Source organism: Cebus imitator, unplaced genomic scaffold (genome assembly GCF_001604975.1).
Source record: "Cebus imitator isolate Cc_AM_T3 unplaced genomic scaffold, Cebus_imitator-1.0 Scaffold16, whole genome shotgun sequence".
Taxonomy (NCBI): Eukaryota; Metazoa; Chordata; class Mammalia; order Primates; family Cebidae; genus Cebus; species Cebus imitator.
The window spans coordinates 4,119,253-4,135,768 of NW_016107331.1; the positions used below are offsets into that span (position 1 = coordinate 4,119,253).

A 16,516-nucleotide genomic window follows, 5' to 3' on the forward strand; every position below is an offset into this window, starting at 1 on the left:
AGAGGAAGCGGGCAAGGAGAGACTTGAAAAGTACACTTGGGTCTCTCTCAAGTTGACAAGAGAGTGTCTGCCTTTGAGTCCGACACATAAAAGGTACTCGGTGTATTTTGAGAAATCAATTAGCACCTGAAGAGATATTACATTTAGGGTAGCAGGCATGATTGTGGTGGTAATGAAATTAATTTTGTGTGCAAAAACCAATATGAAGCAATGCTATGTTTATGAAGTGTATGCAAAGGTTCTGTCTCTGATATGTTTATATTGCTGTGATTGAAATATTATCATGTTTCAATTTCAAACCTATTATTTAGGTTAGAAAGCGGAATTCACTACATCTAACAGTTGAGTTTTTGGTGAGAAATTCTTATATGATAGTCTAAAATGGCAAGGAAGTCCTTTCAAATTTATGAGCAATTTGAAGTATTAGAGTTCTTGATCTGAGTAGAATATGAACTAAAAGAATATTATACTTTGTTATTGGAGCTAAAATCAGAAACTGTAAAATGACTGACATGGTCTTTAGTGGAATTAAGTAGTCTTAATATGAGTTGATAGCTAAATTGTTATATATTAATGATTTACAATTAGAGTTCTTCATTTTCTTTCCCGGGGGAAAAAAAACAAAACAAAAAACATTTCAGTGAGTATCATGATCATCCATCAGTTTCCTGCCATACTGACATGTGACATGTTGGCATATCTTTGTGTCTTCTCTCTCTGCTTTTCTCCACCCACTTTTTTTTAGAGCCACCAACATCACACTTGACAGACTTCCATCTGTAATTACTCAATAAGAAAATCATGAGATATGTTTATAGCAGTCTTATTTTTTTAAGTGAAAAATTTACTTAGAAACCTAAGTAAATCTGTAGTAGCAATGAGTGTTTTTACCCTATTCTTGGCCTAGTAGTCTATAAATATGCAATATTAATCAGATATTTTCTTATTTATCCTTGTGTTTGGCTGGAGAAACCTAGCTGAATGGCTAGTTTTAACTTCATTATTTACAAAAGGGTACAAAATATGATAGAGGTTCTTTATATGCTTGACATTGGCCCATGTTTCTTATTTAAAATCTTTTTTCTGTATTAAAATGAAAGCTATGTCACCAAACAGACGTAAGAATTTAGTGTACCTATATCTAATATTTCTTAATCATGAATTCTAGTTTTGTTTAACTCTAACAAAGCAAAATAAAAAGGTTGCTTGCATGTAAAATGATAGTATGAGCAGTTTAAGAAAAGCACATTTTCAAACTCCAGTTAAATCTCATGAAGTTGTCCTGAATAGTTTAACTGTGTCCGGCTTAATTCAACTATATTCAAATAATTTTAGCAATGAGAGACTCCTGGCTTTGGTGGTTAGATAAAATGATTGATGTGAATATTTCAAGAGATTCACTTGTATAGAAGGCATTTTAAATGCCTCCTCTCCTGCAGCTTAAACATTTTCTTCACATTCTTTTTTCATAGCACAAAGTTTACCTTCAATGCAAACTGTATTAAGAGGATGTTATCATCTGAATATTTTGTGGTATCTTCCTATTTTAAAATGTATACATCATGGGTACTATATATAAGAGCCAAGTAATAACTTTAGTGACCTAATATTAAAGAAACTTAGTCCTTTTAATTATATATATATTTTAAATGACAAGACATTTAATCATTTCTTTGAACTTGGCAATTAGCAATAATTGCAACATCTGTGTCAGAAATAATCTGAATTCATTTTGTGTTTTTATAATACACTAGAGTTGTATATTTGTCTCACTTCTCTTTGTGGTAGAAATATTTTCTCATTCATTTGAGTACCCATATGCTGTAGCTTAGGTAGTTGAAAAGCTGAAGGTATGAATGGAATGGGATGGATAGATAAGAAATGAACTGTAGTTTGTAAAAGTTCAATAGGAAGGGTGTTTAGTTCAGGTAAGAATAACCCAGTCATACACAAAAGTATTTTAGTGAAATAATTTAGTGAAGATGTGGTGGGATACAAAAGAGAAATTTCTTTCTTGCTCCTATTAGAATAAAATACATGAATGTATATGTCTTCTGATTACATAAAAGTCTTATTGTCTGGTATTTTTAATTTTAAAAAATTCCAGGAGCTTCTGTGGAATTTGTCTTGGTAGTTTCTACACTTCTATATTTGTGTTGATTCATAAAATAAACTAGAATATAAGCAACGCTGATTCCTCGTCAGTAGGGTTTTTTCTTTTCTGATGAAACAGTTAACACTAGATATTGTGCCTTCTATAGATAGAAGGAAATAGCTTCTTGCAACAGGAATGATTCTGGAGAAAACAGTTGGTTTTTCCCCTTTAGATGATAGAGTGGGAAGCAGAATTGGCTCTGTCATAATGATTTCTCCTGAACGTTTTCAGGTTCGGCCTATGCATGTGTGTTATGAATTGGGGCTAGTTTGAAAACTAATTCTGCATTATTATTCCTATGGGCAAGATGGTGAACAGTGTGTAATTTTTTGTCTTCTTTATGGGTCAGTACATACACAGACACCTTTTCGTACTGCCTTGTCACTAAATGTAAGGCAGCTGCAGGGGCAGGACCCTGTCCTAAGACAGTTGAATGCCTCTATCATAAGGTCTCAGAGTTTCTTCTTTCCTAGTTCCCAAGACAAGGAGCTTTGCTGGTGTATTTTTGATAGCAGAAAAGTCCATTGTGTTTAGTGGTTGCTACCATTTGGCAATTTCCAGTCTAGGAAATATTCTGATGATATGTGCTTTTCTAAGAATGCTAGTTAGAATATTTAGATAGGACTCCTGAACTTTCTTCAGAGAAAATGTTAATAACAAGAACTAAAATTGACCTAACGGGTCACATCTCAGGAAGGATAAAGGTCTACAGGTGTGGCAGCTTCTTTCTTTCTTGTCCTTTCAGTGAGCTGTTTCCCACAGAGCCCTCCTCTCCAGTGCTTCCTACTCTTGTGCACGGGTTGTGGTTAAGCTCTTGTCTCAGTGCTGCAGTGGGTGGAGGATGCCATTGCAATGTGAAAGGGCCATAAATAAAGCTCTCTTGTTTTTCTGTAAGACAATCTGCTCTAGAACATATTATGAAGGGGCCAGAAGGAATCTCTTCTCATTTTCTTATTGAATAGAGAGTGTATAAATGTTCCCTTACAAAAAGGACAGTAATCAATTACTTTTCCTATGTAGATCATATATAAAAATAGATCTATAGAAAAAGTAATTAATTCTATATAATATGGTTTTAATTTTTAAATGGTTTTATATGAAATAGTCTTAATTTTACTTTTTGCAGTTCACACAAAGATAAATTCCTGCATTTCAAGATTACAATGTGTATGTGATTCCTTCTTCATTTTAAGGACGATGTTGTTTTCTCAAATGTGTTGACGAGTCTTTATAACCTGTTTTAATAACGTTAAATTGAATACATTTCCCTGATTGTTAATATAAAAACAGCAAATTTGAAGACTGAGAACCATATAAAAGGGTGATTGCACTTATTATGAAAAGATTTGAATCCCTCTTTGTGTGTTTGAGTGTGACCAGCCTTGCTATCAATTTCTTCTGTCATACACTGCCAAATTTTCTATTTAAGTATTGTGAAAACTCTGTTTTTTTCAGGTCGAATGAGTGATTTGAGTGTAATTGGTCATCCAATAGATTCAGAATCTAAAGAAGAGGAACCTTGTAGTGAAGAAACAGATCCAGAGCATGATCTAATGGCTGAAATTATACCTGAATTACCCGATCTAATTGAAATAGAGCTATACCACAGTGAAGAAGATGAAGAAGAGTGTGCAAATGCTACCGATGTGACAACCACCCCATCTGTGCAGTACATAAATGGGAAGCATCTAGTTACCACTGTGCCCAAGGACCCAGAAGCTGCAGAAGCTAGACGTGGCCAGTTTGAAAGTGTTGCACCTTCTCAGAATTTCTCAGACAGCTCTGAAAGCGATACTCATCTGTTTGTAATAGCTGAAACGGAATTGTCCACTGCTGTGCACCCTAATGAATCTGCAGAAACAACTGAATCTTTTGAAATTACATGGAAGCCTGAGACTTACCCTGAAACATCAGAACATTTTTCAGGTGGTGAGCCTGATGTTTTCCCCACAGTCTCATTCCATGAGGAATTTGAAAGTGAAACAGCCATAGAGGGGGCAGAATCAGACACAGAGAGAGATACTGAAGTTGGTCATCAGGCACATGAACATATCGAACCTGTATCTCTGTTTCCTGAAGAGTCTTCAGGAGAGATTGCCATTGACCAAGAATCTCAGAAAATCGTCTTTGCCAGGCCTAAGGAAGTAACATCTGGTGAAGAGGTAGAAAAAAGTACTTCTATCACATACACTCCCACTATCGTTCCTAGCTCTGCATCAGTATATGTTTCAGAGGAAGAAGCGGTTACCCTAATAGGAAATCCTTGGCCAGATGACCTGTTACCTACCAAGGAAAGCTGGGTAGAAGCAACGCCTAGACAAGTTGTAGAGCTCTCAGGGAGTTCTTCAATTCCACTTCCAGAAGGCTCCGGAGAAGCAGAAGAATATGAAGATACAATGTCCACCATGGTAACTAATTTATCACAGAGAAATACTACTGGTACACTCATTACTTTAAACACTAGCAGGATAACCACAGAAAGCTTTTTTGAGGTTCCTGCAACCACCATTTATTCAGATTCTGAACAACCGTTTGCAGAAGTGGTGCCTACCAAGTTTGTAAGTGAAACAGATACTTCTGAGTGGATTTCCAGTACCTCTGCTGAAGAAAAGACAAGGAAGGAGGAGGAGGGAACTACAGGTACAGCTTCTACAGTTGACGTATATTCACCAACATGGAGATCGGATCAAATAATTTTACCCTCTGAATTAGAAAGTTCAAATGTAGATACATCTAGTGATTCAGGTGCCAGGGAAAGTTTTATGTCCTTTACAACACCAGCACAGTCTGAAAGGGAAATGACAGATTCTACTCTTGTCTTTACAGAAACAAATACATTAGAAAATTTGGGGGCACAAACCACTGAGCACAGCCGAATCCATCAACCTGGGGTTCAGGAAGGTCTGGCTACTCTCCCAGGTAGTCCTGCCTCTCTCTTTATGGAGCAGGGCTCTGGAGAAGCTGCTGTTCACCCAGAAACCACCACTGTTTCTTCATTTTCATTAAATTTAGAGTATGAAATTCAAGCCAAAAAGGAAGCAGCTGGTACTTTGTCTCCACATGTGGGAACTACATTCTCCACTGAGCCAACAGGACTGGTTTTGAGTACAGTAATGGACAGAGAAGGTGCTGAAAATATAAGCCAAACACCCAGGGAAATGTTGATTTCAGAGAGGTTAGGAGAACCTAATCACGGGACAGAAATAAGGGGCTTTTCCACTGGTTTTCCTTTGGAGGAAGATTTCAGTGGTGACTTTAGAGAATACTCAACAGTGCCTCATCCCATAGCAAAAGAAGAAACAGTAATGACAGAAGGCTCTGGAGATGCAGCATTTAGGAATATCAAGATTTCACCATCTACAATACCTACTTCAGTTCATATCAATCGCATACCTGACTCAGAAGGACCTGGTAGCACCATGGTCAGCCCTTCAGCCTTCCCTTGGGAAGAGTTTACATCCTCAGCTGAGGGCTCAGGTGAGCAACTGGTCACAGTCAGCCGCTCTGTTGATCCAGTGCTTCCCAGTGCTGTGGGAAATTTTTCTGGTACAGCTTCCTCCATTATTGATGAAGGTTTGGGAGAAGTGGGTGCTGTCAATGAAACTGATAGAAGATCCACCATTTTACCAACAGCAGAAGTGGAGGGTACTAAAACACCAGTAGAAAAGGAGGAAGTAAAGGTCAGTGCCACAATTTCAACAAACTTTCCTCAAACTATAGAGCCAGCCAAATTATGGTCATGGCAAGAAGTCAACCCTGTAAGACAAGAAATTGAAAATGAAACAGCATCAGAGGAACAAATTCAAGAAGAAACGTCTTTTGAATCCCCACAACACTCTCCTGCACCAGAACAAACAGTCTTTGATTCACAAACATTTACTGAAACGGAACTCAAAACCACAGATTATTCTGTATTAACAACAAAGAAAACTTACAGTGCTGATAAAGAAATGGAGGAGGAAGACATTTCCTTAGCTAATGTGTCTACTACAGATCCAGATGCAAAGGGCTTGGAATCTTATACAACTCTTCCTGAAGCTACTGAAAAGTCACGTTTTTTCTTAGCTACTACCTTAGTGACTGAATCTGTACCAGCTGAACATGTAGTCACAGATTCACCAATTAAAGAGGAAGAAAGTATAAAACTTTTTCCCAAAGGTATGAGACCAACAATTCAAGAGTCAGATTCTGAGCTCTTATTCTCTGGACTGGGATCAGGTGGAGAAGTTTTACCTACTCTACAAACAGAGTCAGTGAATTTTACTGAAATGGAACAAATCAATAACACATTATATCCGCACTCTCCTCAAGTGGAAAGTTTACAAACAAGTACCTCAAGTGACAAAACTGAAGACTCTAACAGAATGGAAAATGTGGCAAGTGAAGTCGGACCACTCGAGTCCCAAACAGACATCTCTGAAGGTAGTGAGTCAGCAGCCAGCACAACCTTAATAGAAATTTTAAGTGACTCTAGAGCAGAAGGACCCGCGGTGGCACCTCTCCCTTTCTCCACGGACATCGAACATCCTCAAAATCAGACTCTCAGATGGGCAGAAGAAATCCAGACTAGTAGACCACAACCCGTAACTGAACAAGACTCTGACAAGAGTTCTTCAACAGCAGAAACTAATGAAACAACAACCTTGTCCACTGATTTTCTGGCTAGAGCTTATGGTTTTGAAATGGCCAAAGAATTTGTTATGTCAGCACCAAAACCGTCTGACTTGTTTCATGAACATTCTGGAGAAGGATCTGGAGAAGTGGATATTGTTGATTCAGTTCATATTTCTGCAACTACTCAGGCAACCAGGCAAGAAAGCAGCACCACATTTGCTTCTGATGGGTCCCTGCAAAAGCATCCTGAGATGCCAAGTGCTAAAGCTGTTACTGATGATGAATTCCCAACAGTTTCAGTGATGCTGCCTCTTCATTCAGAGCAGAACAAAAGCTCTCCTGTTCCAACTAGTGCATCGTCAAATACAGTGTCATATGAGAGGTCCACAAACGGTGTTGGAGATAGTTTCCAAGACCACTTCAGGGAATTGGAGGATTCCACCTTAAAACCTAGCAGAATAAAACCCACTGAAAATATTATTATAGACCTGGACAAAGAGGACAAGGATTTAATACTGACAATTACAGAGAGTACCATCCTTGAAATTCTACCTGAGCTGACATCAGATAAAAATACTATCATAGATATTGATCATACCAAACCTGTATATGAAGACATTCTTGGAATGCAAACAGACATAGATCCAGAGGTACCATCCGAACCACATGACAGTAATGATGGAAGTAATGATGACAGCACTCAAGTTCAAGAGACGTATGAGGCAGCTGCCAACCTTTCTTTAACTGAGGAAACATTTGAGGGCTCTGGTGATGTTCTTCTGGCTAGCTACACTCAGGCAACATACAATGAATCTGTGACTTATGAAGACAGAAGACAATTAGATCATATAGGCTTTAACTTCACAACTGGAACTGCTGCTCCTAGCACAGAAACAGAATTAGACATTTTACTTCCCACACCAACATCCCTGCCAATTCCTAGTGAGTCTGTCACAGCGATTCCAGAGATTGAAGAAATAAAAGCTGAAGCAAAAGTGCTGGATGACATGTTTGAATCAAGCACTTTGTCTGATGGTCAAGCTATTGCCGACCAAAGTGAAATAATATCAACATTGGGCCAATTTGAAAGGACCCAGGAGGAGTATGAAGAAAAGAAAGATGTGGGTCCGTCTTTTCAGCCCGAATTCTCTTCAGGAGCCGAGGAGGCATTGGCAGATCATACTCCCTATGTAAGTATTGCTACTACCCATCTTTTGGATCAGAGTTTAACAGAGGTTCCTAATGTGATGGAAGGATCCAGTCGCTCATATTACACTGACACATCAGCAGTTTCAACACTTGCAAAGCTGTCTTCTCAGACACCATCATCTCCACTCACTGTCGACTCAGGCAGTGAAGCCTCTGGACACACAGAGGTCCCCCAGCCCAGTGCTCTGCCAGGAATAGATGTCATCTCATCTGTAACGTCTCCAGAGAATTCTTTTAAGGAAATTCATGTAAATATGGAAGCGACTTTCAAACCATCAAGTGAGGCATACCTTCACATAACTGAGCCTCCATCGTTATCTCCTGACACAAAATTAGAACCTTCAGAAGATGATGGTAAGCCTAAATTATTAGAAGAAATGGAAGCTTCTCCCACAGAATTTACTGATGCGGAAGGAACTGAGAGTCTCCAAGATTTCCAAAACAAAATCGATGGTCAAGTTTCTGGACAAGCAATCCAGATGTTTTCCAGTATTAAAACACCGGAGGCTGAAACTATTACAATTGCCAATGAAATTAAATTAGAAGGTGCTACACAGTGGCCACATTCTACTTCTGCTTCTGCTACTTATGGGGTCGAGGCAGGTGTGGTGCCTTGGCCAAGCCCACAGACTTCTGAGAGAACCACCGTTTCTTCTTCTCCAGAAACAAACCCTGAAACTCAAGCAGCTTTAATCAGAGAGCAGGATTCCACAATAGCAGCGCCAGAACAGCAAGTGGCAGCGAGAATTCTTGATTCCAATAATCAGGCAACAGTAAGCACTGTGGAATTTAATACTGAGCTTGCAACACCACCATTTTCCCTTCTGGAAACTTCTAATGACACAGATTTCCTGATTGGCATTAAAGAAGAGTCAGTGGAAGGCACGGCAATCTATTTACCAGGTAAGACCACAACGTTGATAAATCTGTTTCCAAACCTGGGAACAGTCTCTTGGTCCTAACATTTCTATGTATATACTTTTTATTGTGATGTTAAATCAATGGGGAGTTTTATATTGTTCACATAACAGCAGGCCAGGCCACAGGATTGAGTTCATAATGAGATGAAATGACAGTAAGTATAGATTAGTTCTGGACTTTGCAAGTATACTTTAGATTTTTTCTGGGTTTTAGAAATAATATACAATTACAACATGGAAAAGATGAAATTGTTAATGTTATAAAAATTCAATTTGTTTTACTTACAACTAGAGTATTGCTTTGTCATATGTCTCACTGTTATACATTGTAGTTTTAAAAGTAGAAAGAAGAGCCCTGTTTTTAAAAATCCTCCCACTGATGGATGCTGTGGGTACAATACCAAATTCTTTCAGGCCTTTAACATTTGAGACTAGTGAATAGTTTTAATAAATATTTCAGAGTTTGCACAGTATCAGTATCAGTTCATACTTGTATACAATGTCCCTGTTTAAGACATCTACATAATGCTTCAAACACAGTGCCTAGCGGTAGTGAGTATTCATTTATTATATAAACATACTGCCTGTTGAGAGTTTTCTGTTTATTTACTGAATGTATGGAAAGCATGAATTTGATACTGTTTCATATAAACCATGTCTTCTGATTGTCACAAAAAAACTGTAAAAGTCCCATGTGAAAGGGTAAGGTGTGAAGATTCAGAGAGGCTCAATAACTTGGCCAAGGTGACACAGCCACATTGTGGTAAAAATAGGCTTTGAACCCAGCTCAACTCTACACTGAAGTCCGTAGTCTTTTTACTGCACTTTACTGGTGTCAGCATACTATAAAAATAAACCACTTATACTGAACAATATGTGAACCAGGAATCTTGGGATATTTACTTTGCAGAATTTATTTTCTCTTAATCTAGCCTGAGGATGTTAAGAAATCCACTCTAATAGTGTTTTCCCAGAGTGTTATTATTTATATTAACAATGTCAGTGGAATCCACAGGTAGACATCATCACCTAGCTGCTACCTGGAAAAAGAGAGAAAAAAAATCTTAATTCCTGTCTTGGTTGAAAATACATGTTTTATTTTAACCAGTGTGTTTTATGCCATGACTATTGTTAAAATTATTCTTCTGATCATATCAGTATTTCCTGTTGTGCCACGAATGTTTTGTTTTGATGTGCTTTAGAAAGAGTAAAATAGTCAGAAAGTGCATTTTTTAACAAATGGCTTGAAATATTTTGAGTGACATTAATGAAATGTAGTTGACATTCGGTTTTTTGTTATCACTCTATGTTTAATCTGTAAATGATAATTAGTAATTTGGCGAATATTTATTGTTTTGTAAGTTAGTTTAATACACTTCAGGTTGTTGAAAATATGATATAAAAATAACTGGTAATAGCTAGGTACCTATAAAGTTTGACAAATGAGAAATATGTACCAATTATCCAGTTCACAGTATTTACCAAGAATTATAATTTGCGTCTTCATTGCAAAACAAATAGTCACTTTAGCTTTATTCAGTAAACAGCAGCTCTTATGGGATTACCTGGTCTATCTGTTGCAGATTCAACTTCCAGAGGTTAATATGAACTGTTTAGGGGAGAATAAAATTTATAAAAACAGAAGTTTTCTTTTAATTGGAATGACTTCCAGTTCACAGAAAGACTGACTCACTAAGTCCTTGTCTCACCGTCTCGGCATGGCGTCCAGTGTCAGTGGTGGGAATAGTAATAGCACTTCTTCACATTTGTGTGGCACATCACAGTCTGATAAAGCACTTTCACATAGTGTCATTTGGATTCTGCACAGAGGGCAGCATGTGGCTGTGGCGTCTGCTAACTGCAGCCTTGTCATCTTGGCAGTGTACTTGTACTTTCAAATCCAGAAAGCTAACATTGTTAGGGAGATTTCAAATAGTTTTGGAACTATAGGAAAAAGTGTCTTAGAAAATTTGGGGGAGTTTTTTGCGAAGTTGGTGTACTCAGCTGAATTAACCTAATTTTAATGTGGACTCCCAAACATGGAAATGTGTATCTATCCAGGTTTATAACCATCCAGAATTTACTTACCACTCAGAAAGTTTGAGTTTGACTTTCCAGTGTGGGGAAGTCTCAGTTATTTTCTATAGCAGTACCTTGTTTATCCGAATATGTTTTTAAGCTAACGTTTCATAAGAAGTTAGACATCTTTCTTCTTTTATGTGTAATTATTTCAGGGTTTCAGGTCTTGAGATTCTTGAAAATATGGGTGTATTCCATAGGAAATCTATTTTATTTCAATTATTTTGTAAAATTTTCAACTTTCATTTGGATCTTTGAACATTAGAAATGTAAGCAATTCTGAAACAATATACAAAGAATAAGTATGCCTTCAATGAAAATGCACTTATCCAAGCAATATGGCAACATAAAATATGTGCTTCAAGTGGTGTAAAAGTATTTGCACTTAGAAAATCCATTTTAAACTGTTTGTTCTCATAAATTTATGTCTTTGGCCTTTATATTTATCTCCCAGGAGTGTCGGTTTTATTTGCATTTTAATAAGAAAATTGTAATAAAAACTTGGGATTTCATTTTAGGTGAGGTTTTGTATATGGGTTTGTTTTTATACAGTAGAGTTTAATCCATGTGTTGCTTTTCTTCAAGTATAGTTTAAAGGAGTACATTTGGAACGTGTTTTTGGAAAAAGCATATTAATGTAGCAGAAGAGACTTCAGTGCACACTTTCGAAGAAAAACAGTTTCTGAGCATTAAGTGGTAAAAGGCAATAATAATTCAAATGATGATAACAAGCCAACCTGCTAAAAAGAATGCATGTTCTGTGTATCCAGCCATTTCACATGAACTAACCCCATTTAAAAGAATACATTTTCCATTCACTGTGCACATATGTGTAATCATTTTTGACTAAAATCAATTGCCATTATCATGCCAACTAAATCTGCAGTAGAATGTTATTAGTTGCCAGATACAGTACAAAATATATCATTTAAAAATAATCATGACTGAGTCCCAGAAATGAATAGATTCAATTTGTAACAATTAGTTATAGAAACACTCCAGAGAGTAAAGTTAATGTTAATTTTTATGTGTAGTAACTCTAAATTACTATGGAAAAGCCTGTAATGTGGTAGCAATGTGGGGCGTTTTATGCTAAAATACACTGAAACATTAGAGATGAGCCTAATTGCTTTTCTTATTTTCCTGAATATGGTAGGACCTGATCGTTGCAAAATGAACCCGTGCCTTAATGGAGGCACCTGTTATCCTACTGAAACTTCCTATGTATGCACCTGTGTGCCAGGATACAGTGGAGACCAGTGTGAACTTGGTAAGATGTACTTGGCTGAAAGGGTACAGTTCTTTCACAGAATATATATTGGGAGAAGACTTGTGTTGTCAAATCAATCAGAGATTTCAGAGAAACCCATGTGTATATTAATTACATGTTAAATGAAGTTAAAATATGAGGGTAATTAACTGGGGGCTGGAAAATGGGCACGGATGTTTAGTGAATTCTGTTAATATATCCAAGACTCAGTGAGGCCCGCTGAGTTTTTTTGTGGTTTTTACAGGTAGAATTTACAAATGTAAAGTTGCATAAATATTAACAAAAATGTACATCTATCCCCCAAATCTGCATATAGATAAAAGTCAATTTCAGTATAAAAATCTTTTTAGAAAACTAGACTTAAAAATTAGGAAAATAGTAAAAGTTAGAGACTTTAGTTCTTAGTTTGGGGATAACTTTTTCTTCTCATTTGGAATGGGAAAGACCGTTCCCTGACTCCCAGCAACCAGCCCAACCTGTCTCTGCCTCAGGGAGCTGTGCAATTGCTGTTTCCCTCCTCTCTTTTGGTTCCAAGTAATGTAATTGACTCTCACACTCCCATATTCTCGTTTAGACATCCTTCTCTTTAAAGAAAAAAAAAGGCACGAGTGTTGATTTGTCTAAGTATAGACCTCACTTCTAAGAAAAGAATGATGGACTATGCTGTCCAGATGTTCCTTTTACAGGTATCACGAAGGTTTGCTTAATTTGCTTACAATGATTGAGTAAAGAAAGCTCACCAATAACACTTTAAATTACACGTAAATATTGGGATACAATCTCAACATTCATATTAAAAGAGTACTTAAAAAAAAAGTCTGCGAGGCTGGGCGGGGTGGCTCAAGCCTATGATCCCAGCACTTAGAGAGGGCAAGGTGGGCAAATCACTTGATCCCAGAAGTTCGAGACCAGCCTGGGCGAAACGGCAGAAGCCTACCTCTACCAAAAAAAAAAAAAAAGTATATATATATATATATATATATATATACACAAAAATGAACAATGCCTGTAATCCCAGGTACTTGGGAGGCTGAGGTGGAAGGATTGCTTGAGCCCAGAAGGTTGAGGCTGCAGCAAGTCGTGTTCACACCACTGCACTCCAGGCTGGGTGACAAAGTGTCTGGCACTCAGCAAGCACCATAAACATGTTTGGTATTATTACTATATAATATCACCGTTACTAAGACCATTTCTTTAGGAAAGAATACATTGTATGGCTTAGAAATTTAACTTACTTTGTATATTCATTTAAAAAATATTCTTAAACATTAAATTTTTAGTGTAATTGCAAAATGCTATGGAAATAAAGTTATTAATTTCACCAGGAAAAAGCATATGTAGAAAGATTAGAATCTGTGTAGAAAGATTTTATTTGACATAGATTTTAAAGTTGAGGAAGATTTGACAGGTGGTGGAGGGAGATATGGACACAACAAACAAAAGTACAGAGGCCAAAAGGTACAGAGGCATTTGAGTGACAGCACGGATCCAGGTATGCCTACCTAGGGGTTTGGGAGAGGGAGACGTACTGGGGAGAGAATACCAGAAACCAGGTTGGGTCTGGAAAGCCCTGACGGTCTGGGAAGGTCCTGAGTTCAGGATAGTGTGTAGTGTTACTTCACACTCTAGTCAAGTGATTCCGAGACTTGGGCGTGCATCAGAGGGCTGGCCAAATAGATTGTTGTCTCCACCTCAAAGTGTGTGATTCAGCAGATTTGAGGTGGAACTGGGAATGTGGATTTTTAACATTCTTAGGTGATGTTGATGTTGTGGTCCAGGGACCTTGCTTTGAAGACTGCTGCCTTGGGCAGTTGGGATCCATGGAATGTTTGGAAGTAAAAGAATAAAATTATCGCCAAGGCAGTTTGGTTACCTGAGGTCAGGAGTTTGAGACCAGCCTGGGCAACATAGTGAAACCCCGTCTCTACTAAAAATACAAACAATTAGCAGGGTGTGGTGTCAGGGCCTGTAGTCCCAGCTATTCAATTGGCTGAGGCAGGAGAACCCCTTGAATCTAGGTGGCAGATGTCGCAGTGAACCGAGATCTCGCCATTGCACTCCAGCCTGGGCAACAAGAGTGAAACTCTATCTTAAAGAAAAAAAAAAAAGGATAAAATTATCATAGCTGTGTCTAAAAAAGATGACATTTAGCAGAGTGATGGATATATTGGAGAGGAAAGGGCCCAGTGCTGGTGAGGCCAGTTAGATACTTTGAGTATTCCGTATGTTCGGTCATCAGAGAATGAGCCATGATTGGAGGTGAAAAGGCTGGGGGTGTTGATTCTTCATTCATTTTAGGGCTTATCTGATTCATTTATTAGCAACGGAGATGATGGCCCAACTCTGAATACCTTTGACATTTTCTTAGGGTTGCAAAATTTAGCAAATAAAAATTCAGCATGGCCACTTACATTTGAGTCTCAAATAAAAACGGAATAACTTTGTAGTGTATGTTTGCCCTAAATATAGCATGGACATACTTATGCTAAAAAATTATGCATTTTTAAAATCTGAAATTCAAATTTAACTGGCCATCTTGTATGTTATCTTGCAACCTCACACTAAATGGAATTCTTTGATCCTTTTTGGAAGTATTTTGTGAGCTTTTACTATTTTGTTTCAGATTTTGATGAATGTCACTCTAATCCCTGTCGGAATGGAGCCACATGTGTTGATGGTTTAAACACATTCAGGTGCCTCTGCCTTCCAAGTTATGTTGGTGCACTTTGTGAACGAGGTAAGAGCTGTTGCAACGTTTGTGTGATGAACGTTATTGATGTTTTTAGCAATTTTGGTCTCACTGCATATTCTTTCTTACAGTGGAAATTCACATTTTCTTAGGTTTCCTTATTCACGGATAGCTCAAAACATCTGAATAATAGTGTTGGCTTGATTATGGTTGCTTAGCTGATAGACTGGAATTACAGACAGGCACACTGAGCTGAATTTAAGGGCATCCAGCCAATAATAGGAATATTGTCATTGTCATATGTATTTTTCTTGGGGACAAACTAAGAACTGACCTTAATGTGGCTCATGTACCAAGGAGTACTGAATTCAATGTTATAGCTGTTTTGATTTTCTCCTCCTAAGCACTTGAGACCCAATGGGCTTGTTTTTCATAGTCAACCATATCTGGAAAATGAGTTGATAGAGTTGTTAGAATACATTCGCTGTGGCACGTGCTAAGTAGAAGATATTGTGAATCTGCTCACCAGGAAATTTTCCTACTAAAGAAGCATTGACTTTTTCTGAATGAAAGAAAGCCCTATGTTCATGATGGCTTGAATCTCATGATTCCTGTAATGTGCATTTTATGGCCAACATGAGAATGTATTTTAGGTGGTTAATGGTAGCATTTGTTGGTCCATCAGTAAGGAACAGATTGCATGCTAAGCACACTCAGCTTTGGACTGTGGATTTCCTCTACTTAAACTCATACAGTGGTTTGGCTTTGACAAAAGTGTTCACTGCCAAACTTCCATTCCACCAGACAAACTGAAAATGCATTAGATACTCAGACACATTGGTCTGGTCCCACATTCTGCTTCATGGTGTTAATCCGGACGTCACTGCAATGAATACAAATCCAAAAGGAGCACATATTGAATTGACATTCCAAGTGGATGGATGATGGGTACAATTTTTGGTGTTGGGTTTTTTCTTTTTTTATTGCATAGGGTGAATCTGTTTGTTTTAGATTTTGTACATAAAGATAGACTAAGCAAGATCCTCTTCTTAAAGTAAAAACCTTAGAAATGTGGCATTTGTTGAAGAAAACAAAAGCCTGAGACAGTTGAGACATTGCAATATGTTAAACAGGATTCTGGCTTCCATGAGTTCCATGTACAAAGAAGCAATTTTAAAAAATCATTTGTTCAGCATGCATTTATTGGGCACTTACTGTCTTCGGAGCCCTGTTCTGGGCATTGGAAATAGAAGTATGAACAAAACAAAGTCCCTGATCCTGGTGACTTAGCATAACTCTTGGTAGTCTATACTTTATAGACTACCAAATACATGCAGGCACATTATTTCATTTGGTTGGCACAGCATTTCTATGCATTAAGTGGGCTAGAAATTAAGGCTCAGAGAAAAAAAGTGATATGTTTAATGTCACACAGCTGGTAAATCATACAATGGGAAAAGTGAACCTAGTTGGCTTCACTTTACAGCCCAAGTTTCTCTCAATATCTTCACACTTCTAAAGTAACTCTCAAAGATAAACATTTTATTTATATGTTTATCTGATGGATTGAGTGGTAACAG

At 37.6% G+C, this 16,516-nt stretch overlaps 1 protein-coding gene across 5 annotated transcripts in view; it reads left to right on the forward strand.

The window, feature by feature from the left end:
• VCAN (versican) overlaps nt 1-16,516 on the forward strand; it is a 111,891-nt gene that overhangs the window by 64,228 nt on the left and 31,147 nt on the right. For 2 of the 5 annotated variants that reach the window (XM_017507992.2, XM_017508003.2), the window contains 3 exons: nt 3,611-8,881; nt 12,134-12,247; nt 14,871-14,984. In XM_017507992.2, coding sequence (XP_017363481.1) covers nt 3,611-8,881; nt 12,134-12,247; nt 14,871-14,984 — 5,499 coding nt within the window. Of the gene's footprint in view, nt 1-3,610; nt 8,882-11,567; nt 11,962-12,133; nt 12,248-14,870; nt 14,985-16,516 lie in introns of those variants that run through there. The other 3 variants (XR_005196804.1, XM_037731223.1, XM_017508014.2) reach the window with 3 other exon arrangements.